At 41.4% G+C, this 18262-nt stretch overlaps 1 protein-coding gene across 2 annotated transcripts; it reads right to left on the reverse strand.

Moving 5' to 3' along the window:
- Positions 1-3460: 3460 nt before the first annotated feature.
- On the reverse strand, positions 3461-16854 carry xirp1 (xin actin binding repeat containing 1). Of its 2 annotated transcripts, XM_084913050.1 has the most exons (7): positions 16730-16854; positions 16535-16589; positions 16149-16454; positions 15360-15438; positions 11944-12095; positions 11687-11728; positions 3461-10608 (listed from the first exon to the last, which is right to left on the reverse strand). In XM_084913050.1, the coding sequence occupies exons 1-7, from the start codon at positions 16852-16854 to the stop codon at positions 3748-3750; spliced, it is 7620 nt and encodes a 2539-aa protein (XP_084769176.1). In that variant the 3' UTR covers positions 3461-3747. The 2 variants fall into 2 exon arrangements, with proteins under 2 accessions (XP_084769176.1, XP_084769175.1); XM_084913049.1 differs by lacking the exons at positions 15360-15438; positions 16149-16454; positions 16535-16589; positions 16730-16854 and adding an exon at positions 13979-14116.
- Positions 16855-18262: the final 1408 nt, after the last annotated feature.

Genomic DNA, 18262 nt, shown 5'->3' on the forward strand with positions numbered 1-18262 from the left:
ATCATCAGTTAGAATTGCATCCGTTTGCGCTATGGATGTTAAATCATCACCTGTCTCACTACTTATCATGGACAGGCTGGAAGGTTCTGAAGATCTACAGTCATTATTAAGTGCATCAGGCTCGGAGGACTGTAACTTGTCCGTGATGTCGCTCTGAAGCGCTTGTTCTTGAGGAGGGACTTTAGATGGGTCTTCTTCTTTTTGTGCATCTTTTGTAACAGAGCCTTTTTCATTCTCTGTGTTTTTGTCATCAACATGAGTTTCATCCCTTCGCTTGTCCTGAGCAGCTGATTTTGTGATGTCCTCAGCCTTCTCTGAGGATGACTGAAGTAGCCTTCCTAAGAGTCCACTGCTAGGTTTGACATCTGCTTTCCTGGCATCCTTTTGTTCTGCTTTGTTTGTTTTGTCATTTCCACTCGATGTGAAGAGTTTTGACAAGGGGCTCTTTCCTTTGGACCAGGATCCCAGTTTGCCTTTGGCCTTTTCAGCCTGTTTGTCAGAGCCTTTCAGAGAATTTGTTCTCCCAACAGGCTTCTTCTGATCACCACCTTCTTCTTGTCCACTAGTCACATGAACCTTTTCAGGCTGATTTTTACTTTTTTCAAGACTGACTTCCTCTCCATTCACGGGTCCTGCAGGACTTTGTGCTGTGTCAGCATTTTCTGATTCATGCTCGCTAACAGGGTTCCCTGGACTGACATCCAGTTTCTCAGAAGGCTCTTTTTGTGTCATGATGTCTTGAGTTGAAGTGAAAGCTTCAGTAAGACTTTGGGTGTTGAGTGAGTCATTAACCTTCTGCACATCCCCGTTCAGAGTTGCAATATCATTCTGCGGAGTTTTGAAACTGTTCCCTACGTTCGCATCATGCTCTTGGTTTGACATATTGGTTGTTTCTTCACGGTGCTTATATTCAGGGATTTCAAGGTACATCTCACTTTTTCTATTTTCTTCGCTGGATTCAGATGCCAAATCGTCAAGTATAGTGTTTTCACTCACGTCTGTTCCATCATTGGTTTTATTTATTTGTTCAGACTGATCTGCGACCATTTCATTTTCTGTACCTGAGCTCAGCTGAGAGGATCGGTCGTATCGAGCCACATCAATATTTGGGGCAAACCTTACTGATTTCCGAGCTTTATTTGGAGAAGTGTCCATCCTGTTGGCCACTGGGCTGTGGTTTGCTTTTGAGGTGGGGGCCACATTTGTGTGAACTGTTTTTTGATTCGTGACAGAAATTCTCGTTTCTGAGTGGTTAGTTTGGAAAGGACTGACTGGTTTTGTTTTCTCTGAGGGAAACTTCTCAGCTGAGATAAAGCTTGCTGTTGTAGACTGTTCCTTCCCCCTCTTATCTCTCATTCCTTCTCTGTTACTGATCCGGTCGCTCTTCCAATGCTCTGAAAAGCTCATGCTAACTGCACCTGCTCTGCTGATGTCAGAGATTTTATTTTTCAGAGCTGGTTCATATGTTCGCTGCGGAGAATTCTTCTTCTCTGGTGGCCAGCTCATTTTTAGTTTACCTTTAACATCAGCAACACTTTTATCTCCCGACGCTCTCAGGGATGACTTTGTGGCAAACGCTTCAGCAGAAGCCTCTCTGCAGCCATTAGAAATGTTTAACTTGTTCTTTGACATTTTGGGAGTGGGCTTAGCATCTGGCTCATCTGTCCCTTTATTTTTATCAAGCCAGCGGTCTTTGTGTTGCTTGTGACCGAAGCCCTCGTCATAATTTCCTTTTCTTTTAAAAAGCTGATTGTAGTGAGAAATGCAGTAGAATTCGCCATAAAGAGAAGAATAGTTGTGTGTGCTGCAATGAAATGAAAAAGCCCAAATATAAAATCAGATCTAATTTTGTTTCTCTCACATTATTGATTTGTTGTGCTAGATCAGCTTGTGTGAATGATTTATTCATTGATATTGAGGATTTATTTCATGTATGTGTTTCATTTATTAATGCAAATACTAAATCTTTTCATCTTGGTAGTTTTGATTGGGTTCTATATGATAAATATTCCAATTTCTATAATTTTGTTCTAACATCTTACCTGAGCTTCTTCTTACAGTGTTTACAGCAGAAACAGTTGTAGTGCAGAATAAGTTTATTAGCCACCATTTTCTCCATTGGGTAGACTGGTGTCAAACAGGCAGAACACATTTCCTTGGCAGGCGGCTGGAACTACGATGATGAAAACAAACTTAGTTTAAGGTTAATTTGTCTTGTAGGTTTGACATGACAGGATCTTTTCTGTAATGTTTTACAAATGCAGCCACCTGTAGTGGAGAGATCTATGATCTACAATTATGTGTACTTTTTTTTAAAAAATAATAAGTTAGAAGAAACGCACAGGAACTACTTACAACTCACATCTAAGATGTTTTAAGGTGTACTCCTAATGTCGCATGACCACTGACAAGTTTGATTCCTGGTATTTAGCAATTACATATCTAGATAATGTCACATTTATGAGGTATTCAACTTTAGGTAAAAACAGCAACAGTGAGGCTTTCAGATGTGTTTGATGTTTGCAAAATCCTGTATTTTCAAACCAACTAACAACGGGAGAAGAAAAGAGAGGTATTTTGAAATGAAGGTCTGGAGCAAAAGTAGAGAAAACGTGACCAAAACAGAAACTGACATTTTAAAAAGTATAGCGGTGGTGTGATTTCTCATCATCATTACAACTGTGCAACATCTGACTCCAGGTTTCCTTTAAAAAGCAATTTATGAAGTAATTTGGTGAAGAAATACTCCTTGTAGAATTTACTTAAGTAACTTAGGAGTATTGTGTGAATTATTGGTTGTGCACCAATGTACTGCTGTTTCATATATTAGCCTAGAGATTGGATATTCATTCATACTAAATACCACTGGATTTTTAAAAAGGAGTCAATTTTATATTTGTGGTTTACAAGTTAATGGGCTTTGGGAGCCACGGGAACATTTTCCATTGCCGTAATCTCTGTTAAAAAAATGGCAGCAAGGCGAAGTGGCTGCGCCATTTAATCTCTGTTTATATACAGTTAAGTGACAATTTTGCTGGGCAAAATATTTAAACAACAAATTAAGAGTTGTAGAATAATCAAGCCATGTCTCAGCTACACAAATATTTTGGATTAATTTAAGTTTTTGCTTGGTTTTCTTTTTACCCCTTTAAAATAAATTTTGTCATTACTGAATTGCATTTTGCCTGGCATCTCCACCAAGACAAGATCCCAAATCAGCAGGGACATTTAACTTTAGAGATTCTACATTTTATTATCGTCACTTTGATTTCGGGCCAAGCAAAGTCGATATACACGGAATTGAGTTATTGTAAATTCTGTGTGTGAGCTAATCTACTTATAGTATGCTGAAAAGTAGCATCAGTGGTTGGTGATAATGATATGGCTGCTCTGTGGTCATTTGTTATATTTATAATTCAAGGAATGAGAATAAAGAAAAAAATCACCAATAACAGTCACATCTTCTAACCTGTCATTTATTTGACAGTTGTTTAAAACAGAAGAATAAACAGTGCTAACTTTGTGTTTAGCCTTGTTAAAAGATCTTAACACTTTATCATGTGGTTACAGTATAAAATCTATAAGACAAAAAGTTTTTAAAGGTAACATTTTCATGATTTCATGAGTTCAGTTTAAAGACTAACAAAACAGTTTCACTAATACAACAAAAATGGGATGAAAACACACGTAAATAAAACTGCTTTCCTAAAGTTAAAGGACCGTGGAACGCACTAATAAGTGGCTCGTTCAGTGCGTTTCCTTTGGTGGGCCGAATGTTACAAATACCGTCCCGTCATCCTTGGTGCTCCTCGACACTTTATCTTCAAAAAAGCGCCCGGATCTTCGCATCAGTGGGGATGTCATGACTTCGTATCTGGTTGGACTAATTTCAAACAGGGCCGATGTTTTACTGTCAGACTGTTTGGTGACGAATGTTGAAGTCCTGGAGGAAACAAATACATTGCCAAAGCCGTCGCTCTCTTCATAAGTTTCACTGACAGTCTTCGTGCCAATTATTCCTGCGGGTTGCTCTGCGGTTTGCACTTCAAGAACACTGACCTTGCGCTTTGGGCCATTTTTTGAAGACTCGGCAGCTGCGGACTCCAGATCGCTGTTCACATTTTGACAACTGTCAGAGCAGCTATTAGTTTTTGGTTTAAATGTTGACATGGTTGGCTTTGGTTGATCACTTGGTTTTCTGGCAGCTGAGTGAATGGAGATGAATGATGGTGAAGACTGAGAGGAAGACTGTCTAATAAGGGGCTTATTGTGCCCTTTTCTCGACACTTCCTCTTTGGAAAGACTTGAATCCAAATCTGTCTGGAGATTTACATCGCTTGTCTCTTTTGCCTGACCCGATTTGGCCTTGCTTGAAACAATGCTTATCTTCCTGATGTTGTTGGCAGGTTGAACGTTTTGCTCAGATTTCAAAGACTCATCGAACAGCCCCGACAACCCTGCAATGTCGGCCTCAGATTTCAGATTAGACACGGAGTACAGAGCCTTTTTAATCGTCTCTTCGATTTCAAGCAGCTTTGCTAAAGTCTGTTCCTTCAGGTTCATTATTTCCTTGCTTGCTTTTTCCAGATCTTCAAATGCCGTCTCAACTGAGGAGATGCTTTCAAGATCATCATCCTGGGTTTCTGCTTCAACTTTCTTTCCCTCCATTTTACTTTGCTTAGCGTTTCTCCTTGATGTACCCATCCAAGTAGGGACATTCTGGTATAATGTATTCAGTGAAGTGTCATCTACACTGCTGGCCTCTCCCTCTATTTCCTGCACTTGAGACAGGATCCCCTTGAGTTCCTCTCTTTTCCTAAAGTTCTCAAAGATTTCCATGGCTGCCTTTACATTTCCTTTTACGATGTCTTCCATGTGTACAGAGAGCCTTTGTCGTCTTTCATCCTCTGTCTCTCTTGCCTTCTTCTCTCTTAAAACAACTTTATCCTCAAATGTTGGTTGCTTTTGGTCCGGGTTGTTTTCCTGCACATGGCCTGTAGTGACTGATGTCTGCAGTCCAGGCTCGTGCTGTTTTTCTTGAGGTTTGAGATTTGATTTGTATTCTTGAACAGATGTTTTTTCTGTCTTTTTATGACCTCTACCGTTATCATCTGTGATTGCTGTCTTCTTGGAAGTGTCTCTGTCCTTTCCTTCAAAGTTATTTAGTGCTGCCTTCAAGCTTGTGTTGATTTCATGCTCACCATCTTCATATCCCCTCATACGTATCTGTATCTCCTCAGCTGCATTGATTTTCTGTTTCACATTTTTCTCTGTTTTCACTTCACTGCTGTTTGACACGGTCATTTTGCAGTCTGATTTCCTCTCTGTGAGTTGTGCTGTTTCCTGTTTCTTGTTGCTTTCCTGAGCCTTTGGCTTGATTGGCAGATATACATTTGCTTGATTTGAGACTTGCATTTCTTCACTAACACATTTTTGTTGTTGGTATGTTTCATGTGAGCATTGTTTACTGAGTTTTCCATGCGTTGTAGTTTCTTGGCTACCCACAGAGCAAAACGACTGGCTTTGTTTTGGACGAATTACTACACTTTTTGTATTTTCTTTAACAGGGCAGGAAACTTTGTTAGGTGATGTATTTGGTTCTTCCACAACTACAGATTTTATCCATTGTGGCTTTGGTGGTAAAGCTGGCTTCTGCTCCTGTGGTTTCTCAGTCTTTTGAGGCAGTGGAGGTGGACTTGGCCTTTCAGAGCGGGGTGATTTAGAGGTTCCATTTGCTACGGGCTTGGGAGCTGAATTCTGTGTTGTAATAGATGGTTGTCCTTCACAGGTTACTGAAATTGAAGGAGATAATTTTGCGTCAGATCGAGGCACAGGCACCACAACACACTGCTTGTGAACAGTCTTGCTCCTCTCTGAACAAGCCCTGCCTGAATTTCTGTATATCATGGCAGCTTTATAGTCTCCTTTGGATACATTTACGCTAGACTTCTCAAGAGATTTGAGAGCCAATTGCACATTACCGCTTATAACATTTTCCTTATCTAGGAGCTTCTGCTCTGTTGCTGCACTCTGCAGAGCTCTAATAGCTGCTTTCACATCTCCTCTGATAACTTGTTCTGTCTCATCTTCAGTTGTCTGACTATTAAACTCGCAACTTACAAAAGGTGGCAGTGATTCTGGGGCACTATTACTGTCTATAGCTGCACTTTGTTGACAAGCCTCAAAGGAGATATGGCTTTCCTGAGCTTTCTCTGTATCACTGACCTTCGGAGAAGTCCTGATTTGCTGGCATCTTGAGGAGGACGAACATGTTGATTGTGCCACTGTTGATGAGCTTTCCTCTTGTGCGGACATATTCAGGTTGTATATTTTTCCAGGAATGATGACTTCCCGCTCTACTTGCATGCTTTGCTGCTTTGCCATTTCAAGAGACCTTTTAGCTGCTTTTACGTCTCCAGATATAATGACTTCTTTTTGTGCTTGGTTTCCTTCGCTTTCAGGACCTTGAGCTGACAGGTCCATGTCATAAATAGTTCCAGGTGTAATGACCTCCCGCTCCACACACATGCTCTGTTGCTTTGCACGTTCTAATGATTGCATTGTTGCCTTGACATCTCCAGGGACAATTTCCTCCTTTGGTACACAGCTGTCAACAGTGACAGAGCACTCTGATGAAAAAACCTTTTTGGTGTTCTTTACGTCCCCTGGTAAAACATCAGAAATTGATCGTTCTGCCTGTTCTTTTTGCTGATAGAGGCTTCTCTTTGCTTCCCTCACACCCCCCTGAACTGTTTCAATCTGTTCCTTAGTCAGAAGGCTCTGATCAGCTTCGTCTTCAGATGCCTCGGTGTGAAGACTTTTGAGGTAATGCAGATCTCCCTTTTCAATGCAGCTTTTGTACAAATTCACATTTCCCTTCTCTGTTTCGTCCACTCTGCACGACGCTGCTATCCTCTGACAACTGGCAGTAGCTAACAAATTTCCAATTGTAGACTTAACATCTCCCCTCTCTGTAACCAGACTCTCGGTTTTGATTTCATAATTGCAGATGAGTGAATAAACGGACATCTCTGCTTGTCCCGCTGCAGTCTCTTGCATTATGATTCCCTTTTTCAAATTATTTTGTGGAATGAGCAAGTCATCAATTACCTGGGCAATGTTTTGTAGTCTTTGATCGTGTTCGATGTTGACTGTGCCGGTCGCCTGGGAGACTGGAAGTTCGACTACTGTTATGTTAACTTTACCTTTTTCAGTTTCTCTCAGAAGAGTTACTTGTGGTTTGAGAGTTGGTCTGACCAAGAGCTGTAGCATGATGTTCCTGATGTTACCCTCAACAACATCCTCTTTCTCAATCTGCACCCCTTCTTTGTTTTCAAACATATATTTTGCCATGTTAACATTTCTGCTGCCATCTGCCTCTATTATGATGCCGCTTGAGTGAACAAAAGCATTTTCATTCAAATACGAAAGGGTATCAGCCAAACTGTTGGCGGTGATTTTGTCTAGTGGAGTGGTCTCAAAGAGCCAGGTGGTGCACTTCACATCAGCTTTTGGGATATCTTTAGCACTTTGCACTGAGGTTTCTTCTGGCTCCTTAATTTTGTCCAGGGGCTGCGATTCAAAGAGCCAGGTGCAGCGTTTCACATCTCCCTTCTGGCTATCTTCCCTGTGGACTGCTTTTACTGGACCCTGCTCCTGAGGCTCCCCTTTCAGGCTGTCAATTGTTTGATTCTCAAAGAGCCAGGTGGAGGTCCTGACATCGCCACGCTGCACATCAGTGACACTAACCATTCTCACAAACTTCTTGCACTGCTGCTCAGATTCAAATAACTGTTTATTCAGCTGCACGTTACTGCTTCCAAAGTCTTCAGTCACCCTGACTGAGAGCTCATCTCGACTCGTAAGGGAGTCAAGAGGTTGTGTCTCAAATTTCCACCTGGCTGATTTAACGTCTCCTTTCTTGACGTCCTCCTGGGTGACAGCTCGTATGACATAAACTTCATTCTCCGCCTTGATGGCATCGAGTGGTTTTGTCTCAAACATCCACCTTGCTCCTCTTACGTCACCACTCATTACCTCTTCCTTTTTTAGCGTTGTAACTTCATGAAACTGGCCCTCTTTGTCTCTGATGGCATACAGTGGCAGGGACTCAAACATCATAGTGCTTGACTTCACGTCTATATTGCTCACAGGCTGCTCCACATTGACCCAATTCTGCTCAACGGGTTCATCGTGAATTTTATCCAGTGACGATGTTTCAAATATAAACTTTTTCTTCTGGACATCACCACTTTCAATACTCTCAACCCTTGGCGTATTTGTGTCATTGTTGTCCTTGTTGATCTGGCTCATGGGGCAGTTCTCAAACATCCAAGTAAATTTATTTACAGAACCTTTCTCGATTTGTTCGCCTTGGTTCTGCTGATCAGATGCTGCCATGATTTCTGATCCTATTTCGTCAAGAGACTGGGATTCAAAGAGTTCTTTGACTCGCGAAACTTCCCCTGACTGAAAGTTCACTTGGCTGACACATCTCAGATTTTGGTCTGAATTTGTATCCTTCCTTATTCTGTCCAAGGCCTCTGTTTCAAAAAGATGTTTCACAGTTTGAACACCAACCTCTGATTGGACTGAATCTCGTATGGTGCTGCATAGCTTCAAATTGTACTTTTCCCCATCTTTGATGCTATCTAGAGGCTGTGACTCAAAAAGCCATGTAATGGACTTGACATTGATATCTTCAATGGCTTCTTTATCTTTTGCTTTTTCGGATTTGTCATACAAAATGTCCATTGGCTGTGTTTCAAACAACCATTTACAGGTCTTCACGTCACCTTTATGCGGCTCCTCCTCCAAAGAAGAGTTTTGCTTTGTCTGATTGAACTTTGAATGAATCCCATCAATTGTTTGTGTTTCAAAAAGCCACTTTGCTGTTTTAACATCACCTGTGTTGTCTTCCTGTCTTGTGATGCCTTTGATTACCTCCACATTTGCTTTTCCTTCTACCAGTTGGTCTAACGGCTTTGTCTCAAACATCCACTTGTAGTTTTTGACTTTCCCTTGAGTCAATTCCTCTCGGCTGACTGTTGTAACCTTATGAAGGTTTCCAGAGCTGTCTTTTATTGCATATAATGGAGTTGTTTCAAATATTTCTCTGTTACCTTTTACATTTCCAACTGCAATAGACTCTTCGTTCTCGGTAATCTCCTCCCCAGAAGGAGCAATTTTGCTCAAAGGAATTTTTTCAAAAAGTTCTTTGAATCCCTTCACGTCACCTTTTTCAATCACTTGTTCTTTTAATGAAGTGCTCTTTTGAATGCTGCAGCTTTCAAATAACTGTTTTTTGTCTTTTACTTCACCTTGTTCTTCAGCTGAAAGGGTAATTTTCTTCAGGCTCCCGACTTCATAGCTATCACTAAGCGTCTCCATGGGCTGCGTTTCAAACAGCCAAAGGGAGGTCTTGACATCTCCCCCAATTACGTCTCCCTTTCCCAAAGACTTTTCTGCCATGTTTCCTGCTGCCAGTGGTTTCATTTCAAAGAATTTCTTCTTGTTGATGACATCAACCTCTCCTGTGCACTCAGCTATGGCTCCTTCAAATGTGTTCTCTCCTACAACCTCAGGTATTCTGTCAAATGACTCAGTTTCAAACATCCACCTCTTCCGGTCAACACCTCCTCGTTGACCCTCCTCTAGCGATATGCCCCGAATTATTTTCACGACATCAGTTCCCTTACTGATCAGGTCCAAAGGCTGGGTTTCAAAAAGCCAGCGGGCAGTGCAAACACCACTACTGTCGATCTCCTCCCTGCAGATGGATTTAATCTCATGCATATTGCCACTGTTGTCTCTGATAGCACAGCAAGGTTCTGCCTGAAACAGTTTCACGGTCTTTTGGACATCACCTTTCAGCTCCTGAAGCTCAGACCTCAGTTTCAGGAAACTATGATCTTCAATAGAGTTGCAGCGCCCCAAGTCACTCAGTGCTTTAGACTCAAAAAGCAGACGAGTCCCTCTTACATCCCCAGGCTGTACAGGTTCTTTCAGCACTGCCTCAACTAGTTCACCCTCTTCATTTACGGATCTATTTAAGGAATCCAAGGGCTGGGTCTCAAACAACCACATTGATGTTCTCACATCCCCCCTGACAGAAATCTGCCTTTTGGCAGACTGTAGTTGGGTGCTGTCAATATGTTCAAACATCGAGGAGGTGCTTCTTACATCTCCACCCTTTAACTCCTCATTATCCATCAGCTTTTTGGTTGAATGAGGATCTCCAATACTGTCCAGAGTCCAGTTCTCAAAGATCCACCTCATGGATTGCACTTCCCCCTGATAAGCTGCATCTGCTGCCTGGGTGTTTTCTGACTGCACTGCCTTCATGATCTCATCATCCACTGCGTCATCAAGACTTGCCCGTAAGTCTGGGTGGATGTGTTTAAAGAGCCTCTTCAGCTCAGTTTTCTGCCGTTGCTGGTAGAATGTGGAGAAGGTTTCTTTAGGTGGGGGCAGGGGAAGGCTACTTAACGATGAAGGCCCTTCATAGTTGAGAGGTCTAGGTGGTACAGGGGGAGGTGGGGGGAGGGGCAAGTCATCTTCTTCGGGAGATGATTGTAAAACTGTGACTTTTCTGGTCTGGTCAGCCATCTTGAAACAATAAAAGAAATTCAAGAATATTATCAGGATCTAGTGATCTAGTCAACAAAAAGAGCATTAAAACAATACATGCAAATATTAGAATGACATGCATAGCAAGGAAAGCCATACTTTACCTTCATTTATGCTCGCTTCGCTTCTGTTATGCATTTTCACCCCAAACCATCCTCAGTCACACCAGGGTTACCAAAAACACTTCACAGCTGTTAGTAGGCAAATATCACACATACACCCCACCGAGGCTGCTAGTGTGGCAAGTTGTTTTTAACTTTTTTAGGTGAAAAAAAGTGAAAACAGTGTTAAATTTAAATCTGCATTAAGTTTTTTTTCTGGCTACGTTGTTGCAGTGTAAACTAGGGTTGGGCATTGTTAAGTTTCGGACAGGCTGCCATCAGTCAACCAGGTATTGTTGATATGTTCACAGAGATATGCCACATGCACTGATAGAGACGCTTGTTGAAACGGGAAAACAAAAACAAAAAAACGGAATACAAAAACACCTAATAGAGATGATTCACTTTCAATCCCAAAATAAACATTCAGAAGAAATAACAAAAGCTAGATTTTGAGTTGTTGGTGTCCATGGAGAACTAGCAACTCACTGGTATAAATCTTATTAGCTCATAAAGGTGCCAGGTCACCTCAGTAATACATTACTAATATAATTATTATTCATTCTCAGCAACAGAACAAGGTCAACACTGCTTAATGATTACCCTTGATCTTTACTATTCTGATGGAGATACTCTGTGTTCAATTCTGTACTGGAGCTCAGCTCAACAGAAAGGATGGAGGCACCACCTTGTGGTCATTCTCAGTTTTTCAACATAACAACATAACTACATACAGCTACAATTAATTACAAACCAGAAAAATGTAAACAAAAGTAAATTATCTAAATGATTTAAACATACCTGACCCTTTGTGAAAAAGTAACATCCTGAATGTTGCATTTAATGTGAGCCCGTAGGTTTACTGTGTGTTCGATGGTGAAAGACTTAGATGCACAGCACACAATACTGAGAAACCACATTCTCCTGTAAAGGTTTCTAAATGACGTATACTGTACCTTACTGTTTTTAGCCCCTTTTCCTAGTGTACCAATGAATTCCTGTTAAACAAAAGCAAAGAGTGATTTAAATCAGTTTGAATCACACAGAACTTTATTATTTGTTACATATATACATTAGCACTGTGTTCCACACATTTCAAACATGCACTAAAGTGTTGAGGCGCTCCTGTTGTGACCTAGCACACAGAAAATTCCCCATTGAAGCCTTTGACCTCACTTTGTGGGGAGGAATGAGAAGCATTTCAGGAACTCACTGGTTGTGTTGGGCCTCCTGTGGTGTCAGTGGCTGCTGTTCTTGACAGATAGAGAGTTGATCTGTCTCTCACTGAGAAGGAAGTCGATGTTCTGTCTCTGGTTTGTCTTGTTGGGGTGCCCCCTTTAGTCAGTGAAGAGCTGTATTTGTCCTCTGCAAGAGCAAGATCCGACATCAAATTAATGTTGACTTCTTTATTAGATTTGCCCAATAATACATCTGGAGTGTTGGGATTTCTAGTTTAAACCTAGTGGCACACACATGCATAAAAGTGGAACAACAGGATACTGCTGTGCTAAAATAAGCAAAGCTGTGCGTGTCCAGTGTCAGCAACAAGTTGAATGATAACGCTGTGTCTGTGTATTTTTAGTTATGGTGGAATCTGTCTTATCACTGTTGTAGCTTCCTGTTACCTCATGGATTCTAGTTCACATGCATCATGCCATGAAACAGCATATGTTTTAGTAAAGAGAGATATTGTAACAAACAAGTCAGATTACGAGCTTTGATCCCGGTAGATAAATAGGCCCACACAGCCCTCCCTGCTGCACAGGACTATCATCAAAATGCATTCCACGGATTGACCATGACACCCAAGAAGAAGAAAAAACAGCAACTGCTAGCTCAGCTGGAGGGACACAGATTGTTTGCACATTGTTTGCATGGGCTCTCTCCCATCAAACCATCAACACCTGACCAAAAGAATGCGACAGCCCAGCCCAGTAAACCACATGCATGTGTTCTGAAACTGATTTTTGTTTATGCAAAAAAAGAGCCTGCAATCAGACTGTATTAGCTGAAATTTGTTCCTCAGCTGGAGTTAAGTAAATATAATGAGTTTAGAAAAAAATTCAACAGCAGCAATATGTTCAGAGGTCAACAGCACAGTATGCTGCACAGGCCATCCAGCTGTAACTAATGGCCAGATTTAAACACACCTCCCTTTTCACGCACTAAGCCCTGACGGGACAAAAGGATGGCCTGGCGAGCCGGCGCCTCTCACGAGTCTGGACTTAAAGCATTTTCACAGATGGGTGAGCAGACAGAATCATGCAACCGACTGCCATGCCCCCCCATGAAAGTCCTCACCCAGTAAACCGAGAGGTCAACTGTCACTCATCATCGACGTGTGTTCACAAACATCCACGCAAACTTGTTTCGACAGAGGAAATAATGAAAAGACTCATTCTTACAGACTCGAAAATGAAATTAAGCTTCAATGACACAATTGGAAACCTTTTTTAGTGATTCCAACGTTTTCTGAGCAATGTCTGCCGACATCTCTTTGATCTGGGTTAATTCTTCAGGAATGAAGAGGAGCTATTAGCAGCATGCTAATGGGAGGAAATTTTGGGATGCTGGCAGCTGTACAAATGATGGTTAAATGCAGCTGGCATTTGTTCTTCACCACCACCGCCGCCTTTTACCTCCATCAGCTGTTGGCAATTGTAGCTACATTCATAGACTGTAATGAAAACCAACATCCCAAAGGACAAATTGTATTATAGGGTCCCAGATCCCCCATATAGCACTGTGTGTTACACCATTTGCCTACTTCTAGGAGTTCATTTTTTTCCCTTCATTTGATTTTCATTTTCCAATGTTTCTGAAGATATAGAGAAGGAAACAGACTGACTGTCTAACATATGACTTCCAGTTTCAACCATTTGTTTGAAACTTGAGGGATAGCGTACCGATGGGGTCTGACAGTTGATGAGCACTTAACACTTAATGAAGAGAGCATTATATTCATAAATTACTGGCTTTATAGCTCAGTCATAAAAAGACAGGAGCAAAATTGCAAATTTCAGAATTTTCTATACTTTGTGATTGCTGTTGAAAAAATCAGTTTCTCGAGTACAACTTCATCTTGTCTCAACAATGACAGCATGAAATTTGACAAAATAAAGTCCAATAATACAAAACATGTACATCCAGAAACCTTTCTCTGTCATTATATAGTGCTATTGTCATTTTACTGTAGCGGCACAGTCACGCTATTTGGCGTCATGTGAAGAAAGTTAATAAATACTCACTAAAACACCATCCAGCGTTGTTTCCCCTGTGTATTTCTGCTGTGTTCACTCCCAGGACCCCTGTGATGTGTGATGTGTAGTAGAGCCTGTCTCCTCTTTCAGTGCTCTCTGTGACTGAACTCTTTCTAGTCCCGTGGCCTTGGTGACAGCTGATTTTTATCAGTGCCTGCTGTCCCAGTGGAAGACTTTGGCTATTTTGGGATGGTGGGCTGGCTGCTGCTACTCGCCTGAGTCAATCACCTCTGTTAGTCACTGTTGGATTGGGACACCCCTCATTTCCACAGATACATTGTCACCTGCTATAACAGGAACTGGGTGGGACCAATAGTATGTGTGTCAGTGGGTGCTCAGCAGCCAATATATTGAAAGAAAAAATACAGACAAATGGTCCTATTTTGGTAAGTTCTACTTGGGTCCTGGCAGTCATGAGGATGTCACTCACACGCCTAAACAGTATTTTCGGCCAACATACACCTTCAAGTGTCCCATTGGACAGAACAATGTACACCCCCCACACTGCCAAACGTACTCATGAACAGCTCAAGGAACATGACACAGATCCAAAGGAACTGATCTGGCCTCCAAACTGCCCTGATCTCAGTCCAGTCTTTTAAAATGCTAATTCTTACTCTCTTTTTCCACACTACCTACACTTTAAGTATCACTAGGACAAAATCTCACCCTAAATTCAACAGAATTAGATGGCGAACGCTGGGAAATTACACCATAAGCCATGGGCTGTATTATGAAACGCTACCAAATATTTCAGCTTTATTTTGGAACAAACACAGCTGACATTACTGGTTGTTCCTTACTTATACCAGGTTCATCACAGGGTAAGGACGTCAGTATTGCTGAAGCAATATCAGTAATGGGTCGCGGACAGGCATGGCTCAGAGGGCCAAGGCCTGCGTCACGGTCAGAACTGGTGGTGACACTCTCAGTTCTATCTTAAGCATGTGTGCCGGGCACATAGTTATGCATTTACAACACTACATCCTTGTCTTTATTTAGCTTCTTTTTCCTCCCACCACCAAACACCACATGGGTTGCCACTGCTTCGTAAACTCGGTCAGGATTTACATGGTGACACTTTAAATACTAGGCCTTGATCCTGAACTGTTTGCTCTGTGGCAACCTAATATAGATTCATTTGATACGCTTGAGAACTGCTGTTTGACATGCAAAGATGAATGTGCCTACATTCATATTTCAAAGAACTGTCAGGAACATATATATTAAACAGCTCAAGAAGTGTCCACTCGTCTTACCTTACATGACAATGAACCTCAAAGCTTCAAGGAAACTCTGGCACCCATCCCTTATCCCGTCCTAGATGTCAATGATTGTAGTAAATATGAAATAAAGTACCACTGCTCACCAGGCAAGTGTCTGCGTGCTCTGTCATGAAACTCTGGAAGCCCATTCACAGCCCTTCTTCCACCCACTTGAGTGGCTTTCTGTGGATAAACAGCACATTATGTTGTCAAGAGAATTATAACAGACAATATATGATTGTTTTGTGTCTCATTTTGGTGGGTGTGGAGTCGGGCTGTCGAGACTTAAAATAGAGGGAGCTTAAAATCCATGATAGCTGGGTTAAGAGTTGGATGACACTCATGTCATTTTCAGTAACACATAGCCAGGAAAGATATGCAGGTTTAGTAAGCTTCACTATTAACTGGTCCAGATTTTTTCTTCTTTTTTTTTTACACAAACAGACTAACTGCCTGGTTCTGGATGTAAAGTGCAAACATATCAGGTGAGTGGTTCCTTTAAAAAGTTTGAAAATACTAGCATTTCATTGCTACCTATACTGTATTTTATCGAATAAATTGCTAACTGCCAAATAGGCTACCAAGTGCAAAGCATAGGACTAATGTTTCAGCAAAATTAAATTTAATTCAATTCACTTTTATTTGTCTAGCACCAAATCACAACAACAGTCACCTCAAGGTTCTTTAAGACCCTACAATAATACAGAGAAAACCCCAACATTAAGATGACCCCCTGTGAGCAAGCACTTGGCGGCAGTGGGAAGGAAAAACTCCCTTTTGACAGGAAGAAACCTTTAGCAGAACCAGGCTCACATCACGTGCTTGTTTCATTTGGATGACCAGCACTGTATTGTAACACTACTTGTAACTGCTCAAGTAGGCAGCTGACACACCTGTGTAGCTGTGTCCTTAAGAAAAGTGTTATGACTTCTCCTGTCCTGCAGAGGGTAGTCTCTCACTGTGACACTGTCAGTTTCAGACGCCATGTTCAGCCGAGGGCTGCTGCTGAAGCCCTGCTGCAGGGTAGCTTTGGACTCGAACAGGGCGCACAGAGCTTTGGTGCCCGTAGCCTCCTTCTGAGGAAGGAACTCCATGGAGCGACTCCTGGAAAGATTAGAGCGCCTTCCTGAGCCCCAGAGGACCATATTCTCTCTGCTGTCCCCTCTTCTCCATCCGCCATCCACCCAGCTTTCCGACAGCTAAAGAGAGTAGTTGATTTTTATGTGTTTTTCAGTTTTAGCAGTATTTCCATTTAACAAACACAAGTGTAGACACCTACCTCAAGATTCTGCTCTGCTCTATCAGGACTCCTTAGGTCAGAGCAGCTTTGGTAACTATTAGGACAAATTTAATACCAATATATGTTAACAGATGAGTGAATGAAGACAATACACAGTCAGTAAACATTGCCAGCACCTGTGAATAATGTAAATAAACTGTAAATGTCACATGTTTGTGCCTCAATAGAACTTACTGTTGCACCAGTTGAGAGACAGACTTTCTCTTCCAGCTGGGGGAAACTGCATTGACCCACGACTTTTCCTGAATCCCAGAAAGACTCTTCAAGGACTGGGTCCTCCTCAGGCCAAAAACCTCCATTGTATTCATTTAAACAACAGCTGCAATTTAAAGCAACAGCATTTTTTCACCAGACTGCAAGCTTTTAAAACCAGGCTGTCATTTAAATCAGAATAGATCAAATCCACAAATGTTTTCCTTTGACTCATCAATAAACTCTAAATCTGACGTTCTTAAATTCAAGTACATAACTGAGGTTTAACTTCTTTTGAGTTATTATACAACAGACACTGACACTGACAGTCATCTGACTCTGTTAATGTTTATGAATTTATGCACTCAAGCAGCAAACCCAGAGTCCTGGCTCGAGATGCCGTCTTATAACAGTGTGATACATACACGATTGCTGTAGCTGAAAGGACATTTAATGCTTTCAAATAAGAAAGAAAGAAAGAATGACATCTTAATTCTGGACAGAGAATTCATATTCACATATATATATTCTGTCTGACTCACATATGAGATGCCGCTCCATCAGCTACAAAGCAGTTACAATAACGTTGCAATAATAATGATGCAAATAATGTTTTTTTACCTAAAAAAAATCTAATAAATATTCAGCTCCAAACCTGAAAAGAAGAAGAAGTTGTCACCACTGCATTTCTGTCTTTCCGTCTTACTCGTGGTTTAGGAGCATCTCTCACAAGACAGCAATTTCTGGTGGTCAAAGTCCTTAAACACCTTGTGATTCAAGTCTTCCGGATGTGATATCTGCCATGATAGAATCACCTGATGAATTTGTCTGATGGAGCAATAAAACTCTGATATTTATAAATGAGGAGAAATGTACGCCGAGTAAAAAGTCGCATTTCCCAAAATTCTGTTTGTCTTTATTACGCTAAACATATCACCAAAACACATTTTTAGTATCCATGTGTCTATAAATTGTAATGCTTTCTATTTGATACTTTAAACACTAATGACCATGCTGACAGCTTGAGGCATTCAAAACAGTGAGAAGCCAGAGAGCTGACCTGCGTGACAGCTGGTCCAGTCAGATGTCCGTGCTGAAATGCCTGGCATAGCCGCTCTGTTACTGGATTCCAAACCAAAACCCAGAGCGGCAGCATTTTATCTGCACCTCTCACGCCTTACCCTAGACACTGTGTTAGCAGCAGCAAGGGCCACATTCACCCATCTACTGTTCCTCAGTGTGCTCAAACAGATAACATGTTTAGCTGATTCTACTGATATCAGTACCAGAAATGCTGACGGTGCTTGTAAGTTGATTATGAACCCATTTCTGTTGATGATTACAGTCTGCTAGTACTCAAAGGGTGATATTATATTTCTAAATTGTTGGCACATACAATTTTATACCCTAATTATCCCAAAGGAATTTTATAGTTCGCAGAGGTTTACAGTTTTATGATGCCTACAACCTGCAAAGGACTCACAGAGTGGCTCTGTCACAATAGGAGAGAGCCGT

This window comes from Perissodus microlepis, chromosome 18 (assembly GCF_051167445.1).
Source record: "Perissodus microlepis isolate ML-2025 ecotype Zambia chromosome 18, ASM5116744v1, whole genome shotgun sequence".
Classification (NCBI taxonomy): Eukaryota; Metazoa; Chordata; class Actinopteri; order Cichliformes; family Cichlidae; genus Perissodus; species Perissodus microlepis.

What these genes read in the sequence shown, in the direction of transcription:
- xirp1 (XM_084913050.1), bottom strand. Translation starts at nt 16,854, where the DNA reads ATGGAGGTTTTTGGCCTGAGGAGGACCCAGTCCTTGAAGAGTCTTTCT. An exon ending in GTCTCTCAACTGGTGCAACA is followed by an intron (nt 16,590 to 16,729) that starts GTAAGTTCTATT and finishes TTGTCCTAATAG; the next exon opens with TTACCAAAGCTGCTCTGACC. An exon ending in AGCACGCAGACACTTGCCTG is followed by an intron (nt 12,096 to 15,359) that starts GTGAGCAGTGGT and finishes TTGCTCTTGCAG; the next exon opens with AGGACAAATACAGCTCTTCA.